Source organism: Vipera berus, assembly GCF_964194415.1.
Source record: "Vipera berus genome assembly, chromosome: Z".
Classification (NCBI taxonomy): domain Eukaryota; kingdom Metazoa; phylum Chordata; class Lepidosauria; order Squamata; family Viperidae; genus Vipera; species Vipera berus.
In genome coordinates, this window is record NC_138205.1 from 13,511,470 (window position 1) to 13,523,884 (window position 12,415).

General features: G+C 41.9%; 1 protein-coding gene across 1 annotated transcript in view; it reads left to right on the forward strand.

Moving 5' to 3' along the window:
* LOC308679073 (3 beta-hydroxysteroid dehydrogenase type 7-like) overlaps positions 1-12,415 on the forward strand; it is a 71,658-nt gene that overhangs the window by 21,991 nt on the left and 37,252 nt on the right. Inside the window, exon 3 of the mRNA XM_081346308.1 lies at positions 9,308-9,472. Within this exon, the coding sequence (XP_081202434.1) occupies positions 9,308-9,472 (165 nt within the window). The remainder of the gene's footprint in view (positions 1-9,307; positions 9,473-12,415) is intronic.

Genomic DNA, 12,415 nt, shown 5'->3' on the forward strand with positions numbered 1-12,415 from the left:
ATTTATCACATTCCTCTTCATGAAAGAGCAGCAGTTATTCAGAAGGCTTAAGAATCACTTTGGTCTAGTCAAGTGGTTAAGGCAGCTAGCTAGAAAATATGAGATGGTGAGTTCTAATCCTACCTTAGGCATGAAAGCCAGCGAGATGATGTTTGGCCAGTGATTCTCTCTCAGCCCACCCCACCTCACAGGATTGTTGTTCTGAGGAAATAGGAGGAGGAAGGAGTATAAGTATGCTCACTGCCTTGAATTATTTATAAAAATAATAAAGGTAGATAAAAAATAAAAACAAATAAATAAACTACAATGTTATTATTTCAGGGAAATTGGTGGGTAAAAAGTGGCTGAGGTATTTTATACCATCAAGGTGTGTGTCCCCCCCCTCCTTTGTTAAAAAATATGGCTGATTTATTTACTTTACTGTTTTATTTTATTTTTTATTTTTTGGCATGCTCTGTAGCTCACAGGGCATGACTTGGGCACGCAATTTTGCAGAGTAAACCCTTGCCATGTTGAGGAAACCTTGCCTCGCCTCAGGAAGATGCTGAGGAACTGCAAATGTTAGTACACTCAAAGATATCTTTTGAAAGACCCACTGAGCCTTTTCTGAAAGATGTACCACATTAGCTTGGCTTCCCTCTTCTGTTCCTCTAAACAGGCTGGGAAATCTTTTAAGACAAACAATAGGACTTTCCATTTCAAGGTAGCTCAGCTGAGAAAAAACCCCAGCCAGGGACAACTTCCAGAGTGTTTATTTGATTCCCCCCCCCTTCAACTCTAAATGAGAACTGAGGGCAGCTTAATTTGCATGCAGGCCATATAGGTAGTCTAAGGAGAAATTTCCTGACAGTCAGAACAATTAATCAGTGGAACAACCTGCCTCCAGAAGCACCAATTTTGGAAGTTTTTAAGAAGAGACTGGACAGCCATTTGCCTGAAATGGTATAGGGCAGGGGTAGGCAACCTCGGCTCTTTTATGACTCATGGACTTCAACTCCCAGAATTCCTGAGCCAGCTATGCTGACTCAGGAATTCTGGGAGTTGAAGTCCATGAGTCATAAAAGAGCCGAGGTTGCCTACCCCTGATATAGGGCCTTGGTGGTGAACCTATGGCACGGGTGCCACAGGTGGCACGCAGAACCACCCCACTCCTAGGCCTTCAGCTTGGTTTTATAAAACCTTTTCGCTTTAGGCCTCCGCTGCCGTGTGCAAAAAAAAAAAAAGGTTCAATCAATCAATTTCAACTTCTCGCGGGGGGGGGGGAAAGATCTCGCAAAGTTGTAATTGATTGATTGAACTTTTTAGTCCCAGCCAGTCTGCCGTTACCACCACAGCCACACCCCACCTGGCACCCGAAGATACATAAGTGGGTTTTGGGTTGCAGTTTGGGCACTCGGTTTCTAAAAGGTTCGCCATCACTGGTATAGGGTTTCCTGCTTGAGCAGGGGGCTGGACTAGAAGACCTCCAAGGTCCCATCCAACTCTTAATATTCTGTTATCCCGTTATTTTGTAGTCCTTGATGTATAGCCACAATTGAGCCCAAAATGTCTATTACTGAGACAGTTGTTAAGTGAGTTTTGCTTGCCATACGTCCTTTCTTGCCATAGTTGTTAAATGCGTCACTGCAGTTGTTAAGTTATTCACACAGTTGTTAGGTGAATCGGGCTTCCCCATGGACTTTGCTTGTCAGAAGGTCACAAAAGGGGATCATGTGACCCCAGGACACTGTGACCGTCATAAATAAGAGTCTGTTGCCAAGCGTCTGGATTTTGATCATATGATCCTGGGGATGCCGCAATGGTTGTAAGTGTGAAAAACAGTCCTAGGTGACTTTTCCAGTGCCGTTGTAACTTCAAATGGTCACTAAATGAACCATCTACAGAGATTCCCAGTCATCCAGGTCATGGTTGTCCCAAAGGTGCTTTTTCAAGAGGCAGTTTGGACTTCCTTTGTTTTTTTCCTTGAAGACGTTTCGCTTCTCATCCAAGAAGCTTCTGTTGTGATTCAGGGTCAGCCTGTGGGTTCGGCAGTTGGGTCGGACGACTCAGAGGAGGAGGAGGGGGGTGTTGAAGACCTTGCTGAGGGGGTTGAAGATCTTGCTGATGAGAGCCCTCAGCCAGGCCCCTCCCACTTGGTCACCACGGAGACCCAGCTGTGTGAGCCTGACAGCGTGGATGAAGATGACCCACAGCTGGCCCTGTTCAAGGAGGCCCGACGCAGGAGGCAGTCAATTAGGAGTAAACAGAGGAAGGCAATGGGGCTTCTCGGAAGGAGGCAGAGAGAAGCCACGCCCTGAACTCTATATAAGGGGAATGTGTGGGGAGGGCTGGTTTGCTGAAGGCAACCGCTTGGATAGTTCATGTTTCTTAAAGCTCCTGTTTCTTGGTTTGTCTTGTTCCGTTTGTTTTTGTGGTAATAAATTTGGCAGGCGTAATTCTAGCCTCTTGCCTTCTTGTAAAAGGGGTTGTCCCTGCCTTTTCTGCAGGGCTGGTAGCAGGCTGGTACAGAACAGCTTCTTCTGGAGAAGCTTCTCGAATGAGAAGTGAAAGGTCTTCAAGGAAAAACAAAGAAAGCCCAGTTGCTCCTTGAAAAAAGCACCTTTGGGACATTAAATGAACTGTTGTAAGTTGAGGACTACCTGTGGAGAAGAAAATCCACGTGGTTTTTTTTTCTTTAACCACTAACGGGGGATGATGTGGTACCCTCACCTCCATCTTTCTTAACCATGGATGGAGAAGTTGCCTAAACTTCTGGAGAGTATCGGGTTTGAGCAATTCCAGACATCCGTGGCTGTGATGGGAACTTAGCAGGGAAGGAAGGAAACGAGTAGTATTACACCTTGCTCATTACGGCACTTCCTTTCATCCTCACTTCCTCTTTGCTCTCCTATATGAGAGCTTGTGGTGCGTCCGGGCTTCTAAGCCACATTTCTGCATCTGGTGACTAAGACGGAGGTTCAGCAAAGCAGCGTCGTAAGTGAGCAACCACCTCTTTTGTTTCGCTCCCTGATTCAGAGTTTGAAGGACTTTCACCCTTGCGCTTTTGCTGGTAAGACTTTCAAAGAGTTTGTTTCATCGTTTGTGCTAATGCACACATGTAAATCTTACTTACACTCTTCTACATGACTTGCTGCCTTGGAGGGATTTGTAACACTTCTATCTTTAATAGTGTCTTTAATGCCCTTGCATAATATTAACCATAAAACGGTTGAATATAAGTAATCAAAGTAAATGCAACATTTGGATCTTTATCAGCTAATCTTAGGCCTCAATAAAATCCAGGGTGATGTTTGAAGAGTGCGTGTCTAAAAGGAAGCTGTTTTTGAAACACCTGCAATTTTTTTTTTATCCCGCTGACATTTTTGTTCTTGTTCTGTGCTCAGTTCACTGGGTGTTTTTTTCTTTTTTAAAAAAAATGTAAGAGTGGTTTGAAACAATAATGTGTGAAAATAAATGAGCATACAGAGGCTTTAAAGAAGTTATGTGAGTCACTAAAAAAGAACAGAGGAATTAAACTCCATCTAAATAATCTGACATCATTTCTCTTATTATCTAAGTTGTACGTGCCTTGGTCTTTCTGAGGAATTTTCTTAAATATTAGCCTGGTGTAGCCAAAGTAAATAAAAAGCAAGTCTTGGCTCTTTGAGTGATTGGTATGTGATAATAAAGATGGTGCCATATTGCTTCATGCTTTAAAAATACGCAGTTCCTCAAGCTGCTCCATTACTGGAGGTTTTCAAGAAGAAATTGGACAGCCCCATGTGTCCAGAATGGTATAGGGTCTCCTATTTAGGCAGGGGGTTGGACTAAAAGACCTCCAAGGTCCCTTCCAATCCTGCTACTCTATGTTCTGTGTTCTATGTTCTGTATTTAAATTGGCAAGCTGATAACACCGTTATCTTCTGAAGGGTTTATTTTAAGAAAGCTTTCATTTCTTTTAAGGTGTTCTGTTCAGGAGTAGCAAACATTGTCCCACTCGCTTGAAGAAAATCAGGTCACAATTCTTACTAGCTGGGTATAGGCAGTCCTTGACTTACAACCATTCATTCAGTGATCGTTTGAAGTTACAATGGCACTGGGGGAAAAAATGATTTATGACCGTTTTTCACAACTTATGACCTTTGCAGCATCCCTGTGGGCATGTGATCAGCTTTTGCAACCTTCTCACAGGCCAAGTCAATGGGGAAGCTAGATTTGCTTAACAACCGTATTAGGAACTCACCACCTGCAGTGATTCACTTAACAGCGATGGCAAGAGAGGTCAGTAAATGGGACAAAACTCTCTTAACAATTGTCTAAGCCGATGTAAGAGTACAAAGAGCAACAAAGATGATTAGAGGTCTGGAGGCTAAAACATATAAGGAACGGCTGCTGGAACTGGGTATGTCTAGTTTAATGATGAGAAGGACTAGGGATGACATGATAGCAGTCTTCCAATATCTCAGGGGCTGCCACAAAGAGTAGGGAGTCAAGCTATTCTCCAAAGCGCCTGAAGGCAGAACAAGAAGCAACAGATGGAAACTAATTAAGGAGAGACGCAACAGAGAACAAAGGAGAAACTTCCTGACAGCTAGAACAATTAACCAGTGGAACAACCTGCCTCCAGAAGCTGCAAATGCTCCAACACTGGAAGTTTTTAAGAAGAGACTGGACAGCCATTTGTCTGAAATGGTGTAGGATTTCCTGCCTGAGCAGGGGGTTGGACTAGATGACCTCCAAAGGTCCCTTCCAACTTTACTATTATGATTATGATTATGACTACCCTTATTGGTGTAGACAAGCATATCTGATCTCGCTAACACTTTTGCCCTGTCTGACTACCCCAGATGAAAGAAGGACAAAAATTGGTGGTAAAAATTCTGATTTTAAGTAGGACACCTTTTTTTTCCCCCTCAAAAAAGAAGGGACACAATTCCTGAAGGGCCATTTGCCAGTCTCAAGAAAATCCCAACAGGGCAAATACTTGGATTGACTCAGTATTATCCTAGCATCCTCTTGGAAACTTCTTTAGCATCTGTCCCTGGGAATTGAATCCAGAAGTTGTTTTTTTCTTGCGAGGCAGGACTCATCCCTTGAACAGAAAGAAGCTAGGTGGAGACAATTTCAAGAAGAAGGTAGGAGAAGAGACTATTGTGATGGTAGGAAGATCTTCCTGGCTCCTAGCACTTCAGATCAAGAAGCATTGCGTAGGCTGGGGATACTATGGGATACACTTTCCTTTTTCAGAAGAAAGTTACTAGAATTGAGTTTCGGCAGTTCAAAGTATTCTTGGCCCAGGGTCTATGACAACTCGCCACAGCCAACTCGCCACGGACAACTCACCACGGGAGGCTAATATCAAAGAAATAGTGGAACAGCATCATTAAAGAACGGATGCCAAAGGACGGACAAGATGGAATGTGAATGACAAAAATTAAAATAATGTTTTAACTATTTTAAATAAGTTGAATTATTGAATTGTTCCATGGTGAGTTGGCTGGGGCAAGTTGTCCCATTCTGGCCCAGAATCACTGAGCGAGCAGCCATATATATCTACAGAAATAAATAAGGTAAAGGTAAAGGTTCCCCTGCACATGCGTGCTAGTCGTTTCCAACTCTAGGGGCCGGTGCTCATCTCCGTTTCAAAGCCGAAGAGCCAGCGCTTGTTCCGAGGACGTCTCCGTGGTCATGTGGCCGGCATGACTAGACGCCAAAGGCGCACGGAACGCTGTTACCTTCCCACCGTAGTGGTCCCTATTTTTCTACTTGCATTTTTACGTGCTTTCGAACTGCTAGGTTGGCAGAAGCTGGGACGAGTAACAGGCGCTCGCTCTGTTACGCGGCACTCGGGATTCGACCCGCCAAACTGCCGACCTTCTGATCGACTAGCTCAGCGTCCTAACCCACTGAGCCACCGCGTCCCTTGCAACAGAAATAAATACATAAAAATACATCAGAAATATCTTGTTTTTCTTTTTATTTGCCTGTTGGTAGAAGCTTGGCAAAGAAATATTTGATCTTGGTGTTCCAGTTACCTCAGATGATCCGATAATTGGGGAAAGAATGGGAGGTTCCCCTTGGCAGTACAGCACAGAGTTTCGCTGAGGTTGCTTGCATTCTTGTCTGCTAGAGTGGATCCCTCTGGTGGGTTCAGCTCCAAGATCTCTCTCTGGACACCCTTGGCCGTGGTTCTCCAGAAAGCATCCCGAACCTGAGGGTAGGGAACCACCACCCATCTTGATCTAATACCAGAAATATTAATGGTTGATTTGCTCTTTCTCCTGTTTTTTTTGCACTCGTTAAAAGGAGAATGTCATCTGACTGGTTTTGGTGAAGGGAAACCTGGTTTTGTGTTTTGTTTACAGCCTGCTTTTCTGAGTTTGCTTTCCCCCCCCCCCATCTTCTTAGCTAGCATCTTTTCTCTTCTCTGGGGGTTACATCTGAAAGGTAGCGCATTGGAGAAGACAGGTGTATTTTTTTTTTTAAAGATCTGGTTTCCCTTCTTGCTGACGATGGTGGCTGGGGCATTCTGGGAGTTGAAGTCCACGCGTCTTAAAAGTTGAGAAAACACGGCTGTGCTGTAGCATCTTGTTTGTGGCCAACGTTCAAAATAGAGGAAGCGAGCAAATACCAGTCTTCCTTTTTGCATAGCATTAGCATTGATTTTATCTGCCGACATCCTTTTTTTTAAAGAATGTGTATTTTTTGACATCTAGAGCAAAATAAGATATCGTGGAGAGGTTTTTTTTTGAGCATATACAAAAATAGGAGGAGAAATGTGTACTTCGAACTGTTGACAGGGTGCTAAAATTAAGAGCCTTGGTGGAGCAGTGGGCTAATGCCTCCTTAAGTAACACCAGCTGCCTGCAGTTAGTGCAGGTTCGAGTCCCACCAGGCTCAAGGTTGACTCAGCCTTCCATCCTTCCCAGGTAGGTAAAATGGGGACCCAGATTGTTGGGGGCAATTAAGCTGACTTTGTAATAATGCCGCTTGGGGTGTGTGTGAAAGCCCTAATAAGCAGGCATATACATAGAATGAAGGCTACTGCTAAGCTTGTAAGCCGCCCTGAGTCTTCGGAGAAGGGCGGGATATAAATGGAATTAAAATAAAATAAATAAATAAAATAAATAAAAATTAAAGGAAAAAGACCTGCAGGACCAGAACAAAGAACTTCTTCAAAGTTCTCTTCTTTGAGGTTTTGGTTTTTTGAAAAACTAACATAGAGGTTAGTTTGGTCGACTTATGACCAAAATTGAGCCCAACATTTCTATTCTTAAGCAAGGCAGTTATTAAATGAGTTTTGCCCCATTTTATGGCCTTCTTGCCACAGTTGTTAAGTGAATTACACACAGTCATTAAGTGAATCTGGATTACTCCATTAACTTTGCTTGTCAAAACCTGGCTGGGAAGGTTGCAAATGGTGATCACAGGATCCCGGGACAGCGCAGCTGTCTTCTATACATGCCAGTTGCCAAGTGCCCAAATTTTCATCACGTGGCTTTGAGGATATTCCAGCGATTGCAAGTGTGAAAACTGGTCATAAATCCCTTTTTTTCAGTACCGCTCTAACTTTGAACAGTCAGTAAATGAATGATTGTAAGTAGAGGAACGCCTGAATATGTAGACCAGGGGTCTTCAAACTTGGCCTTTTTATGACTCGTGGACTTCAACTCCCAGAATTCCTCAGCCAGCTTGCCTGGCTGAGGAATTCTGGGAGTTGAAGTCCACGAGTCATAAAAGGGCCAGGTTTGAAGACCCCCGATGTAGACTAAGAACCCAGAAGAATAGCTTGCTACAAATGTGTTGTAGAGTTATCATTCTAGCGGTGGTCTAACATTTCTTTTGATTATGTCTCGAGCAGGAAGTCACGCAGCACTTGACTGTAAATGGAGGCATTCTGGTAAGCTTCCTGGCTTGTTAATAATGGCATGGATTTCTGCCCTAAATGAGCCACTAATTGGAGAAGCACAGACACAAACACACATATCCTGCAATTAGGGTTGATTCATGGGGTTTTCAGTACTCTCTGACCTTGGTTTTCTTTGCAGTCGTTGCATTACCCAAACTAGGTTACATCGTCAGTCCTAGTAAGGAACGGGATTTGTTCTCAGTTTATATTCTAGTGGTGTGCCCTGGCGTGGTTCTTTGGCTGGGCTGTCCACTATTGGCTTGTTTGGCAGTTCCTTGATTGGAGTATTATTTTCTTGTTAATCTTGGTGTTAATCTATGCTCAACTGGGTGCTGATTGCTGGTGGAGAGCTGCTGGGGTCGCTTTGTTCCCCTTTTGCTTGTTGATTATCTCTTTGGCACAGTCTGTAGGTATTGTCCATGTCTACGCATCTGTTGATAGCTAGGGCCAGGTCTCTAGAAATTCCCGAGCGTTTTGGGACTTGGTTTGCTCTAGGATGGCCATGGTTTCCCAACGGAAACTATGATTAATAGTTGGTTCAAATCCATTTTTCCTCCCTGCTATAGCCTACACCCAGAAGCTCCAAAACAAACAATTTAGGAAAATACTCAAACTTTGAGAACTTGGAGAAGTAGGAGAGCTGTTGTCCTTCTGGTAGTTAGTGCCAACTCTAACATAGAGACAGTCTCTAGGAGCAATTGCATGAAAGGCAGCGATGATCCGTGACTGTTGGCTCACTGCCTTTCTGTTTGGAAAATGCTAGGTTGGCAGAAGCTGGGACGAGTAACAAGGCGCTCACTCTGCTACGCGGCACTCGGGATTATATTTCCTCAATTTCTTATTCTTTTTAACCACATCTAAGAATATATCTAATCTGTTTAATCTTTAAACATTCCATTCAATAGATCTAATTATCTAATCCTTTAACTCTAATTCAAAACATTTTTTATACTTTTCTTTCTTAATGTTCTTTTCTTTTTTCTTTACAGAAAGGAAAGAAGCATACTGTATTAATTAAAAAATTCATCCCTCTAAAAAGTAGTATATTCCAAAGTTTTTCTATTTCTTTAACCATATTCAAACAAATGTTTCTTTTTTAAGTATTCTTTCTGATAGGTCCCATCATCTATTTTCTTGGTTTCTATTTTAATCTTTTGTCTCTGCCCAATGTCTTTCTTAATCACTGTCCTCTGCTGAATCATTCGTGTTCATTTTTTTTTCTTTTTGCTCCTTTACTGCTCCTTCTGGAGTATAGTCTCAGGGTCCTTCCTTTTCCCCATATGTGACACATGTGGTTAAGAATTCATATTCTTAATCTCCGCCTTGGAATCCACTATGTCTATTTTTGTTCATTTGCCTCTTCCACTCATCCCAACTTCTTGTAGTCCCAATTTAAGTGTGCTCTTTCTCCCTTTCCAGCACAGATGAGGCTGACTAGCAAAAACCAGATCTATCTGGTGACGGGAGGCTGTGGTTTCCTGGGAAAATATCTGGTTGAAATGCTTCTGGAACAAGAGCCCAACCTTGCCGAAGTACGGATTTTTGACCTGCATCTGGATGAAACTATGCGCAGCTTGGACAGAGGTGAGTCAGCCCTTTTCTTCTATGCGCAAGGAAGGTGCTGGTGACCTGGCCATTGGTACATGCTCACTTGGATTAAATCATCATTACATTGTCAACCTTTCTCTGAATAATTGTTCATTTGCATCTCCAACCAAGCCAGAGAGATCACAGAGAAACTCTGTTTCTGAGTTTGGGACTGAAGCTCCACTTATTATTTCTCTGTGTTCTTTCTTCATAGCAATTTGTTTGTTCAGTCGTTGTGTCCAGTTCTTTGGGACTCCATGGACCCTTATCTAAATTCATGTCCATTGCATTGATGACACTATCTATCCTTCTTATCTTCTGCCATTCCCTTTCTCCTTTTGCCTTCCATCTTTCTCAACATCAGGACCTTCTCCAAGGAGTCTTCTCTCGTCTCATTTGGTGACCAAAGTATTTGAACTTCAGCTGCAGTTATCTGTCCTTCCAAAGGACAGCCAGGGTTGATTTCCTTTAGGATGGACTGATTTGACCTCCTTGTAATCCCAAGGGACTCTCAAGAGTCTTCTTCAACACCATTTATTTATTTATATCCTTATTATTTTTACAAATAACTCAAGGTGGCGAACATGTCCAACATACCTTTCTCCTATTTTCCCCACAGCAATAACCTTGTGAGGTGAGTTGGGATGAGAGAATGATTGGCCCAATCATGTCTGAGGTGGGACTTGAACTTATGATCTCCTGCATTCTAGCCTGGTGCCTTAAACGCTAGACAAAACTGTCACTGTGTTGTTTTTTTTAGTTTTGCCAGCTTTGTTCATTTCTGTCTGTACGTCTTCCCCTACTCTCTGCACCTGTGTTACTATCTTATCATGTAACCATAGTGAATGTCACATGTTCAGCCATGTTATGGTTTTACTCTGTTTTGTCTACAAACGTTTTCTCACTTTTACTTTGTATTCTGCCTGATGAGAGATGTAGTCAGGTCTTTTGTTTTCTCATTAAAAGTTTTACAGTTTTTTAACATTTATAGGCTTTTTAACATTTATAGGAGGCACGTCTCCAACAAAAAACCCCCACAATTTATCTACCATCCCTTATGCTGACCGCTTCCCAATACAAAACCGTTTCCATGTTGCGCTATTCCTGGCATGGGTATAATAATACCATTGGGATGACAGCATTAGAGGGGAAGGCAAATCTTTTATTTTATTTTGTGTGTGATTTATTCAAGGTGCGATTTAATTAGAGCCTTCATTTCTAATGATTTTAGGAAGCAAAGGAAATTTGTGAGCTCATAAGACATTTGAACCAAAACTTTGTACCCCGAATTGCTGGTGGTTTAATATTATTTGTCATTGCTTGGTAGAGAAGAGAACGTGCTGTAGGTCATTCTCTCTTCTTTCAGAATTATTATTTCTTAGCATTATTAGTTTTATATTTATACCATTTGTTCTCCCGAAAGAGCCCAGGGCAGGGTACAAAAGGAAGAATAACATTAAAACAACCTTCAGTAAAAAAATATCATAATAAAACACTTACCAGTAACACTAAAACTATCTGGCTTAAAAAAAATCTATAAAAAATATAGCTATTAAAATAAGATTTGCTTTAAAAAAGCAATCTAGTCCTTGAGAAGTTATTATTCTATCTTAACCTGCCAGATTCTCTTACAGAGCCCTAGGTTAAATTGTAAGCTTTTGTATAAGTGGAAAAATTAAATATTTTTTCCTACTGCTCTTGGTGATGAGTGCATGTTTTACAATCTATCAGCCCAAACAATGCTAATTTTCTTTAGGTTTTTGGATGAGGCCCTGTTCCTTAAATGATGCATGCATCTTCAGATGCAAAGGTCCTCATTTATTTTATTTTTATTTTTTAAAAAGGCAGCTGGTTTCATTTTTCTCTCTCTTCAAGCAGTCTCTTGAAAAATAAGCTTATGAGTAAAGTCTGCATAAAGGATTTGTAGCTTGCAGACATAAAAATGCACACTGGCGGCCAAAAAATCATTTTTTTCTTCAATGCCTGATCTTTGAATCACTTTGGCATAGCCAAAATTGGCATGTTGGGGCATATTTTAAAAGGAATCTTATATTTAGGAAATAGTAACCTTACTTGGAAAAATTTTTGCAACAAACCAAGGCCCTGTTGGCTTACTCAAATGAGGGTAGATGCAAGGAAGTTATTTTAGTCCTCAGTGAACATATATTTTAAGCCCCCTATCCAATTGGTTTTAGTGGAACCAGCTTCAGGTTTACACAGGCCTATTTTTGTCAACTTTGGCAACTTTAAGATATATGGACTCCAGCTCCCAGAATTCCCCAGCCAGCATGGGATCTTGATAGATTTGAACACTGGGCCCTATCTAACAAAATGAAATTTAATGTGGAGAAACGTAAGGTTTTACACTTAGGCAGGAAAAAATCAAAGGTACAAGTACAGATTAGGAGAGACCTGGCTCAAAAACAGTAACTGTGAGAGGGACCTTGGAGTCCTAGTGGACGATCACTTAAATATGAGCCAGCAGAGTGCGGCAGCAGCTAAAAAAGCTAATACAATCCGTGGTTGTATAAAGAGAAGCATAGAATCAAAATCACATTTAGTATCAGTACCGATATAAAACCTTAGTAAGTTCACACCTGGAATACTGCATCCAATTTTGGCCACCAAATTACAAAAAAGATGTTGAGATTTTGGAAACAATGCAGAGAAGGGCAACTAAGATGATTAAAGGCCTGGAGACTAAAACATATGAAGAACGGTTGCAGGCACGGAGAAAAGAAAGACTAGGGGCGACATGATAGCAGTATTCCAGTATTTGAGGGGTTGCCACAAAGAAGAGGGGGGGGTGTCAACTTACAGTATTTTCCAAAGCACGAGAAGGCAAGACAAGAAACAATGGATGGAACTAATCAAGGAGAGGAGCAACCTGAAATTAAGGAGAAACTTGCTAACAGTGAGGACAATTAACCAGTGGAACAG